At 58.1% G+C, this 15,799-nt stretch overlaps 1 protein-coding gene across 1 annotated transcript in view; it reads left to right on the forward strand.

The window, feature by feature from the left end:
• FOXO6 (forkhead box O6) overlaps positions 1–7,076 on the forward strand; it is a 38,864-nt gene extending 31,788 nt beyond the window's left edge. The window contains exon 2 of the mRNA XM_055706176.1: positions 2,141–7,076. Coding sequence (XP_055562151.1) covers positions 2,141–3,553 — 1,413 coding nt within the window. The 3' untranslated portion in view covers positions 3,554–7,076. The remainder of the gene's footprint in view (positions 1–2,140) is intronic.
• Positions 7,077–15,799: the final 8,723 nt, after the last annotated feature.

The following is a 15,799-nucleotide window of genomic DNA, read 5'->3' on the forward strand; positions in this document are numbered from 1 at the left end:
CCCCACTCCTGCGAGGGGCTCAGCAGCGGTTGGGCATCCCCAGCCCACTGGCACCTGTGTGTGTGTGCAGGGCAGCATCGCGGGCCTGAGCTGGCTGGTAGCTCTGGCTCTGCAAATGCGGTGATGGCCATGTGCTCTGCTTCTGTCCCCTGCCACTTGCACCGCAGCTCAGTCGCATGAATGGGAGCTTGGGTCATCCTGTGGCTCGAGGAGGGGGTGTTGAGGGGTCAGGGATAGCTCTCCCTGCCAGGCAGGCTGGCCCAGGGCTTGGCTTGCTCTACCTGAAGGTGATGAGCATTGCCATGGGCAGCCACCGCTGCGGAGGGCAGGGCGAGTTCCAACCTGTTCCCTGAGCTATGCTAGCCGTGGCCTGCCCCCCCTCCAGCTGTGCACAGGGATGTGCAGGAAGGGGTTAACGGCTAGCCCATACCTGCCGTTGCATTTTAAAGATGTGAAATTAAAGCCCGTAATTTATTCTCCCCACACACGAAGGAGCAATTAGTTCTAAACACGGCTTAATCAGTCAGCGCGAGATTGATTTCTGTAGACTTGGATTTGGTGGCTGCTGGCGAGGAGCCAGCCTGGGAGCAATCTCCAAATAAATGAAGTGCAGAGAAGTAAGCCATTACATAATATGATAGATGAGGCTGGAGCTCACTCGCCTCTTCATTAGTATTCCACTGTACGCCGGCAACAGCACCAAACTTTCTCCCTGGCACCTTGGTTTCTTCCCCCTCCCTGTCCCTCTGCCCCTCCTGCAGCTCAGCAGGGGCAGGAGGAGCTGCCTGCCTCCCGTCAGCAGCCCCTGCTGAGCCCTGAGCCCTGGAGTAAGGGTCTCTACACCGTGGACTGATGCTCTACCCTGGCCTCTGCGTCTTGCCTTTGTCCTCTGGACCCTGAGGAAACCAAGGCGCAGGGAGCTGAGTGGCATCCCATGAGCTGCAGAAGATCAGCAGCAAGAGGCAGATGTCCTCACCCCCTCTCTTCTCCTGGCTGGAGCTTTGAAGGCATCTCCCCAGGGTCACCCCAGACTGGCACCCCACGGGGCAGTGACAGCTGGGGATGCTTGCGCTGGGACGTGGCCCCTGGGCATCCCCACTCTGGCCAGCAAGCCGCTCAGAGCCACAGCGCCAGGCAAGAGCCAAGAGGGCAGGAGTATTGCTGTCCACACGAAAGCCCCTTGGGGCGCTGGAGCCAGAAGTATCTGGGGAGAAAACCATCCGCAACCAGACCTTGCATGGGCAATGGGGGTTGTAGTTTGGCTTGCAGCCCCCCCCGCGCTATGGTAGCTGAGCCTCTCAGGCAGGGTGCTTGCCTTCTGGGCCCTGCCACCAGGGCCAGCCTGCAGGGGATGACAGGCATTTTGGGGACAAGATCTGGCTTACATGGTGCTGGCACAGTGCTTTGAGCTGTGGCAGTGCTGATGCATGCTGCACAAGGCATGCTTCTGCCTCCCCAGTGGTGAGGGAGGAGGAGAGCAGTCACAGAATGATGCTGGGCAGGGAAAGTTGTTTGGAGCCAGCTCCAGAGGGTTGGGTGCCTGGCGGTGTGTGGGCAAAGGGGGTCCCTTTGCCTGTGGAGCTGGTGGGGTGGCTGGTGGTGGGGAGAGAGGGCTGGGATCTATGCAGAGGTGTGCGTGGGCAAGGCTGGGCTGGGAGCATCCTGGTGGGCTCTGCTGGGCATGTGGGTGGCTGGAGCTGGGAGGGGTGGAGAAGACTTGGACCTGTGCACAGCCCTGACTCCTGCCTCTTCTTCTGTTGCCTCCTCACCTTTTCCCTCCCCAGACTTCTTCCAGGGAAGAAGAGTCCCCTGGGACCTGGTGCAGGTCCCCGGAGCACATGCTAAAGACCCCGCCCCACTCCCTGCCATGACAGTAATTGCAGTAACGATAAATAGCTGACAGACGCAGCAAAGGGCCATGACCCATGGGCTCCTGGAGGTGAAATGCCCGGCAGTGCTGTGGGAGAGACCCTCCAGCTGAGCCCTGACTCCTCTGGCTCAGAAAGCCATGGAATCCTGGGGGGTGGAGCGCAGGTTCCCCTTGATACCCCTTGTACCCCCCAGCCCTGCAGGCATCCCCTTGTGCCTGGGGTGCTGGAGCCGCTGCTGACCGTCCCCTCTGTCCTTGCTGTCTCTGCAGAACTCTATCCGGCACAACCTCTCCCTGCACACCCGCTTCATCCGTGTGCAGAATGAGGGCACGGGCAAGAGCTCCTGGTGGATGCTGAACCCTGAGGGCGGCAAGACGGGGAAGACGCCCCGCCGGCGGGCGGTCTCCATGGACAACAACAGCAAGTTCCTGCGGATCAAGGGGAAGGCCAGCAAGAAGAAGCAGCTGCAGGTGACGCAGGAGCGCGGGGAGGACAGCCCTTCCTCCCAGCAAGCCAAGTGGTCGGAGAGCCCCACGTCGCACGCCAGCGATGAGTACGATGCCTGGGCTGACTTCAGGACGCGGGCCAACTCCACGGCCAGCACGCTGAGTGGGCGCCTCTCGCCCATCATGTCCAACCACGAGCCAGATGAGCTGGAGGAGGATGATGGTACCCCCTCCTCTCCGCTGATGTACCCCAGCCCCTCCAGCACCATGTCTCCTTCCCTCAACGCCCGCTGCTCCGTGGAGCTGCCTCGGCTGACTGACCTGACTGGCACCATCAGCCTGAACGAGAGCCTCGGGGAGAGCATGCTGGAGGACCTGCAGGACGGCTACACCATGAGCCCTTCGCAGCAGCTCCCCCCAGCCGCCCTGCGGCAGCGCAGCTCCAGTTTCACCTTCAACTCCAAGTGTTCCACCATGGGGGCTGCCACCAACACCTACTGCGGGACTATCTACAGCCAGCCGGCCATGAGCCTCATGCGCCGCCTGCCCATGCAGACCATCCAGGAGAACAAGCAAGCCACCTTCTCACCTGTCAGCTCCTACAGGAACGCCTCGCTGCAAGACCTGCTTTCCTCCATCTCCTACGCGCACAAGGAGAGCATGGTCCCGGGGGACCTGCCCCTGCCGCAGGCCAGCCCCATGGTGCCGGCCCGTGGCCACAGACACAACCCGCTGCTGTGTGGGAGCGGGGAGCAGGGTTTGTCCTCCTACCCATCCCACTCGGGCTCTCTCATGAAGAGCAACGCTTTGTACCACCCGTCACCAGCCGGTCACCACCCTGCGGTCAACACCAGTGCCTTAGCTAATCCTGTCAGCCTTATGAGCTTGCCCAGTGACACGTGCAGCATGACAGCCGTGCCGCACCACGGGCATCTGCATTCCTACGCTAATAACCAAGGGGCACACATGAGCTTGCTGGATTCGCTGCAGGGCCCCTACCCGGGGGCTGTCCACCCCCCTGTGTTGGGCCAAGACAGGTTCCCAGCAGACCTGGACCTGGACATGTTCAACGGGAGCCTGGAGTGCGATGTGGAGTCCATCATCCTGAATGACTTTATGGACAGCGACGAGATGGACTTCAACTTCGACTCAGCTCTCCCGCCGCAGAACGGGCTCAATGTGCCCGTGCTGCCCGGGGGTCCACAGCCCACGAACCAGAGCTGGGTGCCCGGGTGACGCCTGCCCCAGGGTGGGGGCTTGCCACTGAGAAGCCACGAGGGGAACACTGAGACTAACTTTTTTTTTTCCTTTCTCTTCTGCCTTTGTTTGTTAAGATGGGCTAGAGCTGTCGATCTGAGCTTGAGATCGAACACAAAACACAAACTGTAGGGTCAAATACTGAGATGGGGTAGGGTCCCCAGCCCGCAGCCCACACATGTGCCCAATCCACTGGGTCCTCCTGCGAGCATCCTCTGGAGGACGCAGGGCAGACGGGCCAGAGAGGCAGACCAAGCCAGGCGGGTCCAGAGGGGGAGCAGGAAGGGAAAACCATTCCAGATGGTCCCAGTGCCCCACTGCAATGGTGCCAGTTTGATTTGTCCTTGGGCTGGGTGACGGAGCGGTGACAGCTGGTGGCATGGGAACCACTTGTGTGGGCATCCCACTCTGGAAAGGGACCCTTTTCTCTGAGTCACCTTGGGAAATGAGTCTTCTGAGTAGTAGTGTCAGGAGTGGGGACCCTGCCCCAGGTCAAGGGCCGGGGGGGGTCCTCACCCCCAAACCCTGGTGGAGATATGAGCTCTGTCAAGCCCACATGCCCAGGCCACCTCCACAGGGGGTTTCCTGGTGTGGGTCCAGGCAGGTTTTCCTACCAAGCAGGGAGAAGGGGGGGTTGGGAATGGAGGGAAGGGTGCACAATCTGCAGCCCTGGTGACAGCATCTTGGCAGCCCACGTGCTCACTGGGGGCGGGGGGTGCCACGTCATGCCTGCCCATAGGAAGGCTGTGGTACCCTGCCCAGAGCAGGCGTGGGCACACTCCTGCATGTGGTGCACAGCCCTGCACAGGGTGGTCCTGATGGGTGTGACATGCTGCTGGCCTGGGTCCCCTGTGCCGGAGGCTCAGGGGGAGCTCACAGGGTCGGGGAGGGGGGGGGGCTGTATTTATTTGATTTCATGCACTCTTTTGCCATTGAGTTTTTGCATTGGAAAGAAGAAAGGGTTGAACTTAGGGAGAGGAGAGAGGCCGTGGGCAATGCCGACGGCTGTGCCCTACTGCACGTCTCATCTTGGCTTGGCCATGGCTTTGGGTGTTGGATGATGGGGTGGAAGCTGGGGGGCTGTGATGTGGGTCACCCTCGAGAAGGGTGTGTGTGCGTGTGAGGAGGATAGGGATGTGGTGACCAGGTCTCCAGAGCCAGCATGGGGTCCACCCAGCCCCAAGCCTGGGTGACCCACGCTGCTCAGGGAGGTGCCACAGGGCTCACAGCTGGGCTGGGGGGCTCCTGGGGGGCCACTGCTGGTTTCAGGAGTGTCTCTAGCTAGCAGGCAGCATGCCTGTCCTGGAGGGCTTGCTGCCCATCCCCAGGATGGTCCAGGCGGCTGTCGGCAAGAGGGGTCAGCCCTAGTGCACCCATCTGCCAAGGGCCGGTGCTCCGTGGGGCTGGGGACCACAACTCACAGCTGGTGCTGCTGTCTCTGTTGGGAGCCCAGACCAGCCCCACTGCTCTGCGGGGCAGGAGTGGGCTGGGGTCCCACTGCCATCCTGCCCAGCGGTGGGGGCTCCCTGCAGCAGCTCAGCCTCGGTGCAGTGGGGTTTTTGGAGTTGGGCAGGCTGATGGGCAGCCAGAGTTGGTTGGTCCCGAGGAGCTGAGGGGGCTGGGAGGAGGGGCTGGGGGAGCTGCTGCTGTGTCTCAGGGGCTCTGCACAGCCTGTCTTCCTCCTGGGCACCACAGGCTTCCTCTGAATCCTCTACCCCTGGTGCACTGAACCAGCACACTTTCCCAGCCCAGCTCTTCCCTTCCCACGCCAGCACCTCCTCTACCAGGGTGCAGGTGCTGGGTCCCACCAAGCCATAGGGGAAGTGTGGCCGCTCGGAGCTGGGTCAGGATGGGACCCATGCGGGGGCATCTCCTGCTCCCCTCCTGGCCCACGAGTCTGTGGCAAAGCGTGATAGAGGAGCCCCATGTGCCACCCTTCACCTTCGCCCTGGGCACATGGTGGGCATAGTCTCTAAAGACATTCTTACAAGTTAATTAATTATGTTTACATTATTTGATCATGTACAGAATTTAATATATTCTATTATATATAATCTTTCTTGAATGCTTTTTTAAAAAGGATTATTCTTTGGTCAGGATCATTACTGCATTCGTTTTATACACCACCTCTCGTTTCAGGCATATTTAAAATCGTTGGAAACCGATTGCAAATGGCTATTTAATACCCAGCACCCCAGCTCCGCACACGGGGTGTGAAGGACTGCTCGCAAGGAGAGGCAGGGAGGGCAGCTGGGGCTGCCCTGGAAGAGAAGGGGGGCCCTGCCCCCCAAGCATGGGAGAAAGGGAAGGAGTCCTGGCTCTTCCAGGCATCCGACCTGCAGGCACACATCCAGCAGCACACCAGCATGCCGGGCAGCATGGGCCAGCTGGGGCTTACCCTGGCAGCCGGGCATTTCCAGATGGGATGCTTGGGCACAGGGACCCGCAAAAACCCCTTCGGTGTCACAGATATGGGCTGACCATTGTCACAGAGGGGAAGCCGCACCAGCAGTAAGAGAAAAGCCCCCCCTTGTCCCGCGCCTGCCCCGCTTGCCCCCGCCCACCTCCCCCTGCCCCACTGCGTGGAGCCCCCGGGCATCCACCCCTGGGGCACGTCCCCTTGCGAAGCTGTCTTTGTGGTTCGTGACCGTGGGGTTGTCGTGTGTGCGGTGGAGTCGTGTTGGTAAGCGTCGTGTGTACAGTCGTCGTGCGGTGCAAGGGACGGCGGGCAGCGGGAGGCAGGCACGGAGACACCACACCCCCCCCCCCCCCCCCCCCAGTGGCTGGGACCCCGGGGAAGGGGGGTGGTTGGAGCAGGAGGCAAGACGGGCTGGCCCCGCCGCGGCAGAGGGGGATGGAGCCAAGGGCCCCGGGGGTACCCGGACTGCGGTGAGGTGGTGGTGGTGGCACAGGGATGTTGGGGCTGTGCTTCTTGCCCGTGGGGCAGGCAGGTCCTGGGGGTGGCCAGCATGCCTGTGCCCCCTGCGGCTCCTGCTGCCCTGCTGCTGGCCCCACTGCGAGCATGGGGAAGGAGAAGCCAGGGCTTCATTTCACTGTCCGGTGGTGGCTCCAGGTTCCCCCTCTGGAAACATCTCCCTGAGCACAGGCCACCTCACGTCCCACCTCGCTCAGCTTCAGCCTCCCCGCTCCCATCACCTCCTCTCCCTCCTGGCCCTCCCCGCCTCACAGGACAGCCTCTGGGGACAAGGAGCATCCTCCGCTCCCAGCCCTGCTCCCACCCAGACCCAGCCCTGCCCGGAGCAAAGACCCGGTGTCAAGGGGACACTGGAGGGGCCCCACCGGTTTGCTTCATACGGCGGTTTTTGGTCCGTCCTTTCCCTCATATTTATAACTGTACAGACTGGGGGGGAGGGTCTCTGACAGGCGTCATCTCTCACCACGCATCTATCGTAGGCAATGGTAACTTTCTTGATTGTGCTATTAGAGTTTGTGTATGTGGCAATGTAAAGAACTGTGTATAGTGCATTGTACAGCATATTTTCATGAATAAAATTGTTTTAAATATTACATTGAAGGGCTGCTGCCTTCAATGTTTATGTGTGTCTGGGCTGACAGGAAGGACATTGCTGGACCAGTGAAGCTGGGGGCACCTGGGGAGAGCCACCAAGGAGAAGATGCGATGTTTGGTGGAGCTGAGCTTGCACCCAGCATGGGGACGGTTGGGCTGTGGAGGTGTCTGTGAAGTCCTACCTGGACACAGCCATCTGGACATCATCCTGGGCAGTCTATAAATATACGTATTTACTGAGATTTGCCAATATTTTCTGAGACTGATGGCGTGCCACAGTGTCACAGCTGCCTGGTGCAGTGGTGAGTGACAGTGTCCGGCTCACGGAGGTGCTCATTCCCTGCACCCGCTGCCCCAAGCCCCTTTGCTCCCTGGTGAGGTTCCCTGCCTGCAGCTCCCAGCCACTGGCCTGGAAATCCCCTTTTTCAGCAGCTGTTGGAGCTCTTTGGACTGAAACTTCCCCTTCTCCCTGCTCTGCAAATCAGGCCGATGTCCACCCCCTGCCCCCACCGGTGACTCCGCAGCAGGACCTCCCTCCTCACAGTGAGCGCTGCTGGGACACAGACAGCCCGGCGCATCCTGCCTGTCACTGGTGGGATGGGCCAGGGAGAAGAATGCCCTGCAGAGCCCTGCAACAGCAGTTTGTGCCCGCTGCTGCGCAGCCAACCCCATGATCTCCAAAATGGGTCTTAAACCAGCCCACATGGTAGGTTGGGTTTTCCCATTTTTGTGAGAAAACATCACACAGCGCCCAGGTGATCGTTGCTGTTCTCTGTGTCCTCAGCAAACCCCACTCCTCACCGGAGAAACTTGTAATCCTGGTTTTAAAGAAAAGAGAAAAAGAAAAACAACAGGAAGAAAGACGTCAAGTTGGTTTGACAGGATTTATTTTCCATAAATCCTTGTTGATTGGCATTAATTATATCAACCTTTCTGGTTCTTTATTCATTGCATTCCATATCAGCCATTCCATTACTTTGCCTGGGATCAATGTCAGGCTGACAGCCTTGAAATTACCCATGTCGTCCTGTTTCCCCTTTGAAAATATTAGGCCAACCTCCACTTTTCTCCCAGGGCCCTGGAAATTCCCGTGTGCTCTGCACCATACCAAAACTCAATGGCAGTGCTCCAGGATGTGCTTCAGCCAAGTCTCCTGGCCCGTGGTTTTCCCTCCTGGAAGACAGCAAACCCCCAGTGCCAGACATCCCTGTGAGCTCCTGAGCAGAGCCTGGTTTTGCTCCCCAAGGTTGTCCTCCTTCCAGATGCTCAGTAGAGCTGTGCGCTGACAGCTTCTGCCTGCTCTGCACGCACTGACCTTCTCCCAGTGCCATCTCCTAATGCCACCACCATCACCAGGAGCCCGGCAGGCTTAGCCTTCGCACAGCTCTCGGTGCACTGACAGCCCTTTTGCAAGCACGACCTTACAGCCTCTTGCAAGGGTGGGATTTGATGCTGTGCCAAGAGTTCGGACAGGATGGGTCAGTGGCCGTTCTAGTCAGAAATGCAGTGGGAACGCAGCCTGGCTCACTTCCCACCCAACCTCACTCCTGCTGTGGTGACACCCTCACCCCCTCCACAGCAGCACCCTTCCCAAGGAGCAGGCTGCTCTTCTGTGGTCATTTCAGCCCAAACATCCCCTCTCCCAGCTTTCCTTGACCTTGCGCTCAGCCTTGCTCTTGTTCTCAGCTCCAGCTGCTCCCTGTGCTCTCAGTCTCCCAGGTCTGCCCAGAGCTGGCCTCCGCCTCCAGCTCTCTGTGCCCTGGCAGCTCCCATGTCCTTCTGCTCTTCCCTGCAGTCCTCCCTTCTGCCACTTTCTCAGCCTTGTTGCACCAGACAGGAAGATGAGCATCACAACACCAGGGTAAAGAATTGCATCCCACTGATACCTCATTCATGGTGCATGTATACCCTGGATGCAGCGAGCTCATCATGCAGATTTGGGTGTCAGTGATGTCCTGGTGTCCTGGTCTGTGGACATACCTTCCTAGTCATGAGCTCAAAGCCACCATGCCAATGGATAAACCATCAACCAGATATACTCCCCAGTGTGACTCTCAAGCTATAGATGATTTCCATCTGACTGTAAAGGCGGACTGCTCTGCACGTATCTCACCCTTTGTCCTGCTCTGGGCATCAGAAGGAAACTGTGGTGCAGGTCCTCATGGCAGCTGTGTCGTCCTGAGCTGAGAACTGAGAACTACCGCTCTGTCAGCTCTCCTTGTGCTCCAGTCTGGAAGGATCCACTGTGGAGGTCCTCAGCTAGGGCACACATCAGATGGGGGTGAAGGGGATACCAGACGGCAGTGAGTTGGGCAGAGACCTGGGCTCAAATTCAGCTCAGGTCTCAAAGGGGAAACCTCTGGGGATGCATAACAAGGCTGAGAGATCAAAGCTAATCCACCAGCTGATTTGTCTGGTTCACACAGGACTACCCTGTCCGGCCAAGGACCCCTTTGAGAAGTTGCTCAAAGCCCGTGGTCCATGAGAGCTTTTCCTTCCCATCCCAGCCGTCACTGTGAGCTGGATGAAGCCAGCAAGGCAGAAGAAGGTGGCTGGCTTGGCCCATGCCTGTGCAGCCTGGAGAGTACTGACTGGTATCACTGGGAAGGAGGTGCTCTTTAGCGAGTGTTGCCCAAGACCTGTCCTCCAAAGGATGTCCAAAACATCTCGGTGAGGAGGCCTTCCAAAAGAGCAGGAGATGCATGTAGACCCCTGCACACCCAGGCAGAGCTGAGGGGAGGGATGCGGGAAGGTGGGCTGTTTTAGAGGGGAGCAGGATAAGAAACGGATGGGGCAGGGGCAGTAGGGGTTCGGCAGTGCTCCTCGTGACCTCCTCAGGAGAGAAACATTCTGGTATGGGGAGCTCTGGGATGTGAGGAGCCTTTATCCTGCCCACAAAAATGCCTTCACTGGGGCTGTACTAGGTGCTCTGCCATGTCCCTTCCCGCCCCCAGAGCATGCAGGGGAGGAAAGAGAGCTCAGCATCCCCACCGAGACCAGGGAACAGGCAGAGGTGGAAATCCAGCATGTGCCCTGCTGTCCCCGCTCTGCTGCCCTGCACCAGCTCTGCTCTGCCCACTGCCTTCGCCTGCCTGCGAGGCAGGGATGTCCCTGCAGGGCGAAGAGGCACATCTGGAGTCATGCAGAGATTTTCCTCCATTTACAGGCTGTGGCTGGGAGAGCAGGAGGGTCTCCAGCAGCTGGGGGCTGTGCCTCTGACCCTTCCCACCCCATCTCGCCTCGACAGAGCCAGGGCCAGTTTCATCTCACTGGCGTTGGCTGCAGGCTTGTCCTGAGAGGATACTTTGACATATTTTACTATTATATGTGATAACTGGCACTTGAAAGGCTTAATTGGAGCTGCAAAACTGTGCCACTTTCTACTGCTTTGAAGACAGCAATCCCTGCCTGGTCATGAATACTCCCTCCACTGCACCAGTGGCCTCCCCATTGCCCCTGTGTTTGAAGGCTCCTGGATGACCTGGAGGGATCCAGCCCACAGGTGTATCACTACTTTATCCCTGGAGCTGAAGGTCCTGGGGAGGGGACAGGAGCTCCTGTGAGTGCTGGTGGGACAGGAGCCAAGCCTGGGCACAGCATCCCCCTCCCCGCAATCCCACAGGCAGATGTACCCACAGACGCCCTCAGAGCATGCGGAAGAGGATAAGGACAGAAGGCTATAGACAAATAAGGAGGAAAGCCTTCAGGAGCATGTGTCTGTCATAAGATATTCCCTTGCAGAAATCTTGGAAACCTTAGAAAGAGTTTTTGCTCAATGTTATTAATTAAAGCAAAAGAATCCCCATATGGAAAGAGAAACAGTCAAGTTATATTTTTGCTAAATACGCGGCACCATATGGTAACATACAGAAAATTGGCCACATAGGCAGCCTAGAATATATGTTACCATATGTTCATATGTACTTTATAATTTCTTTGTTTTTGATAGAGGGCATTGTCTTATGGGGCAAAAATGAGCAGCCCACCCCAGGGAGAAGGAGAAACATCACAAGCTGCTTTTGCTGAATTAAGCCCAAGGAAGCAACCCAACCACCTGGCCTGGGGGCTGCCTGTGCAGGCAGGACGGATAAGACAGCACGAGGGCAGTGTGAGCTTCCCTGCTCTGCATCCTCCACCATACCTCCTCGGTATGGGCTGCACTGCTCATAACCTGCGTGTGCAGGCTGGGGAGACCTAAAGGAGGAGGAGCAAAGACCCTCCCTTTCATGTTGTCCCCAAGAAACCTTCATTTCCCTACAGCAAAAGCAAGAGGAGAGAGCGGGAAGGGTCTGCTGGGAAAACGGTGGGGACCTTGGGAAAATGCAAAAAGCCTCCATCCACAGCCCTTGAGCACAGCACAGGACCCCGTGTGTGTATGCATGTGCACAGGGCTGGGGTGCTGCTGGCACGTTGCAGCAGCACCGATTGTGCAAACGTGTGTTTCCCCGGGGAGGTGGCTGCAGGAGGAGGGCTGTACATTTTGCATGGGGTGTGGGTGAGCGTGCACCCACACTAACACACCCCAGATGCTTTTGCATCAGCTGTGTTGTGTCTCGCAGCCCCCCGAGGGGGTTTTGCTGAGCAGCCAGGACAGGAGGCAGCTCAAAGTGAATCAAGCTCCAGCCGCAGGTGCCAGTGACTGCATGTGCCACAGCCAGGGTGTGCACAGGGCTGGCTTTGGGGCTGTGCCCACTTGTGCTGAGCTCTCACTGAGCTTGCCCCCCCCAAACAATCGGACCAGGGATCTCTGAGCAGTGTGTGCACGCATTTGTATGTGCACAGGCACGTGCAGGCACAGGGAGCTGTTATTTACCCTATGGGGAGGTTGTCACACTGGGAGACAGACCATGGCATGGCATAATGTCCCCAGAGACCAGGTCCTCAGAGACCAGACACTCGGGTGATCCCCGGCAGTGCAAGGGTACAGTGCTGCCTCCCCGGTGTCCCTCTCAGGGGACAGGCCAGCCGTGCCCCTGACGCAGAGCATGGCCGCAGAGCTTTGCTGTGCAAACATGCCCCAGCGTTTGGCCCTGCTCAGTACAGCTCTAATCACTTCTGGTTTTTTTCCTTTTTTCTTCAGCTTCGTTTTCCCCTCTGTCTACCCTTAATCTTCGTCCAAGGACAGGCTGGAGCTGTGCCTTGCCAGGCTGCTGCAGCTGGCATTGCGCAGTGCTGCCCCTGCACAGCCCCGGCCCCAGCACCCCCTCGGCTTCGGAGAGCCTGGACCCTGCAGCTCCTCACGAAGCCATAATTTAACCCACAGCCCCAAGAGCAAGTTTTCAGGGCTTGTGGCCGGCTGATTAATAGTCAGAGAGTCTGCGGGCTCCTGGCCTTCCTGACTGCCCTGCGCTGCTGCCGCTGCAGAGGTTTTAATGCAGGGCTGCAGAGAGCACTGGCTGGGACTGCGGGGAGCTGAGCAGGTGATGCGCTCTGAGCAGAGGCAATGCATCCTCATTCCCAAACCCACCAGCACCCTGGGCTGAACCCTCAGAAGTCATACCCGAGGGGAACTGTGGGACCACAGCCAGGCAGGCAAGGAGGAGGTCCCCAGTAGCAGACACCTTCGTTGCTGTCACGACTGGATTTTTGGTCCCAGGTCTGTTTGCAGCTCTGGTGCACAACCCATGGCTCAGCTCTCTGCTTACAAACATTCCTGGCAGCTGCCAAACACTTGCTGTAAATACAAAGCCCCTCTCCATGCCGAGCACCAGCCCCTCTTGCCGGAGGTTGCTTGGCTCTCCTTGTGCCGCCTGCCGTGCCCTGTGCTACGTCCCTAGGTCCTGGAAAAGTGAAGACTGCAGTGAAACTGTGTCCCATCAGGGAATAAGGGCTGCTCCTGTCTGAGTGGGAGCTGAGGAGGTGACACCCGGTGTCCCCATCCCATCCAGCATCCTGGGGGCTGCACCCACTCCCCACTGCGTTGCTTTCCTCTGGCCACAAGGCAGGGCCAGTGCCAGAGCCCCGCTGTCTGGGAGCATGTCGTGAGCTGTACGGTCTGGCTCCTGCTGCTGCAGCTCAGGAGATGCCAGGAGATGTGGGCGGCCTGGAGGCTGTCTGCCTGGCCCAGAAATGCCTCATGGGTTGTGACAGGCTTGGCTTGTGCAAGGGAGCTTGCTGGTTGTGGGCTGAGACCCTGGGCCTTGTCTGCACCCACCGATGTGCAGGAGATCCGTGGGTGTCTGGGGTGGATGTGAACCCTAACCCCCTTGCGGGATGCAGGGTGAGTACAGGAAGGGGCTCCTACCCCTGCAGCCACATGGGCAATGCTTTTAAGGGGATGAGCTTTTCCTCACTGGCTTCTTACAAGAAGGAGGATGGGCTGTGCCTGGAGCAGGGGGGCTGCAGCTGGCAGAGCCACTAGGGGTGGGATGGGGTGCAGGGAGCTGTGCATGGGGAGTGTGACCCCATGATGCTCAGACCATGTGTGCCCATTGAGGCAGCCTCAAATCTGCAGCCATGCCTGGACACGGTCCCTCCAGGTGGCCAGAGCGGGGCACCTCCAGCCAGAGCAGGGAGCTGGGAAGGACCCTCTGCGGGGGGGCGGCCGGGTGTCGACCTCCCCGGAGAAGGGAGAGCCACCGGAGGAGAGGGAAGCAGGGTGCAGAAGTAGCCGGGGCAGGGCAGAGACCCTGTGCCCCCACCGACCCCTCAGACCACAGGCAGGGGGAGGCAGACCTCCCCCCTGCCCTCATGCCTGCCTCGAAGGCCAGCAGGACCTCCCTCTCTGCTGGGGCAGCCTCTCCCCGCACAAAGCACAACTGCGAGCCTTTTGTGCCGAGGTCTGGGTGGCTACCACCGCCCAGCCAGCCCTCACCACCGCCCGCGGCGAGCCGGACTCCACACACGCAAATGCAGGGCTTGCTTCCAGCCCCACTTCTAAGCCCCCCTTCAGCTTTGGAGGAGCTTCATTAAAAGGAAACACAAACCAGAAGCAGAAGGAAGCACTTTTAAGTTGCTGGCAGCTTTGCCTGTCTATGAGTTATGAGGTCTTGCTTTATTCATGGAGCAGAAAAAAATGCTTATCTCCTCAGAGTCCATTATGTTTCATTTGGAGCCCGGGTGCAATCGGTGCTTTGGCAGAAATATCCCCCTGCCCCGCTCACCCTCCCGAAACTTTATCTCCCTATTTCATTACTGGGAGTTGTGCTTGCCCTGGTTTATCAGTGGTGATAGAGTGGATTGCTGACTTCTCTGCTGTCCTAGCAAAAATGAGGATGGAGACATTCTGCTCCAGGTTCCTGCTATTTTCAGAGACCTTGGCTGCATGATTTATTCATAAAAAAGCCATTATTTATGCCAAAGAAAGAAGACAGAATGGGTTAGCTTTTTAAGTGCTTATAATGCATTATATGGTACCTTAGCCTGCCAGACATCATTTATAATTGTAGAATCCCTTAACCTCCTTTTTCTCTTTTTCCTACCCTTCACATCAGTGCGGAGGGTGATAGCAAACTCGGTAATTAGCAGAAGTTGACAGATGTGGCAAGGAGAGGTAAGGTGAAATATCGTCGAAGGAGACGTTTCTCCAGCACCTAAGTGAAGAAAGACCCTCCCTCCTCCCAGCCTTGATCTCCCGGCATAGGCAGTGCAGGGAATTGAACGCTGCCACGAAGGCATTAGCTCATGGACTCTGATTCTGGTAGCTGTCCAAGTTCTTGGCTCCCAGCTTCTGTCTTTTCCGATGGCCTGCAGGTATGCCAGCCTGTTCTCGTCTTAAAAAGGGTCCCAAGAAACCCATCCCTGCTCTCACTGGAGGCCAGCACCGCCGGGTGCTCCAGGTCCCTCCTGCTGCCACCAGCACCCTGGGCACTGGGGCTCCTGGAGGAGGTTGGCCCAGCCCTGGGACACCCCAGGAACTTGCTGTCACAGGTGCTGTGAGCACCTGTTACCTGCTCACCCTCACTGCAGTCCCGGGGGTCTTCAGGCACCAAGTCCCCCTTCCTTAGCTCTTGCACCATGAAAACAGATGTCAGGACAGGATCAGCCAAAAAAGAAACAAACTCCAAACCTATAAAATGTGATGGAGTTAAAAAGCAGGGGGGCTGGGGGCTGGGCAGAGCTCAGGGTTGGTGCAGCAGCCGGAGCTCAGCCATCCTCTGCGAACAGCATAGCGGCTGCCGGCGCCATAGTCTCTCACCACCGAGAGCTCTTGGGGTTTTTAGCCCTATAGCCGAGAGCATGTTGGACTTGGTCACCTGAGCCCAGCGGGACAGGTCCCTTCCAGCCAAAGCGCTCCTTCACTAGTCCTACCATCGCCCCGCAGTGAGAAACCGTCCTGGGCAGCACCGACGTGACCTTCTGCCTTCAGAGCTGAGTCACCTCATGCAAAACAAGGCACCAGGGAGGATTTTAAATATCTCTGTGTTCCTGGCTCTGTTGGTCTCACGTAGCCTGTTTCCCCACATCACTGAATCAAGGCTGAAAGCAGTGGGAGAGGGGATTACATCCTGGGTCTTGGAGGAAACCACGGCATTCCCAGTATAACCCATTCTGAGGTGGATGCAGAGCTGGTTTAAGAAGCAGCTTCAATTCACTGTGTTTGGGAGAGGCTGCCCTGTGCTGGACCCAGCCTTTGCAAGGACACAAGGAGGGGAGCGGGTTGTCCCAGCAGCGTGGGCAGTGCCAGGGAGGGACGGGGATGTTTCCCCAAGCTGTGGAGGTAGAGAGGTTTGCCTGGTGCTTTCCCCATGGGGTGC

Source organism: Falco cherrug, chromosome 3 (assembly GCF_023634085.1).
Source record: "Falco cherrug isolate bFalChe1 chromosome 3, bFalChe1.pri, whole genome shotgun sequence".
Lineage (NCBI taxonomy): Eukaryota > Metazoa > Chordata > Aves > Falconiformes > Falconidae > Falco > Falco cherrug.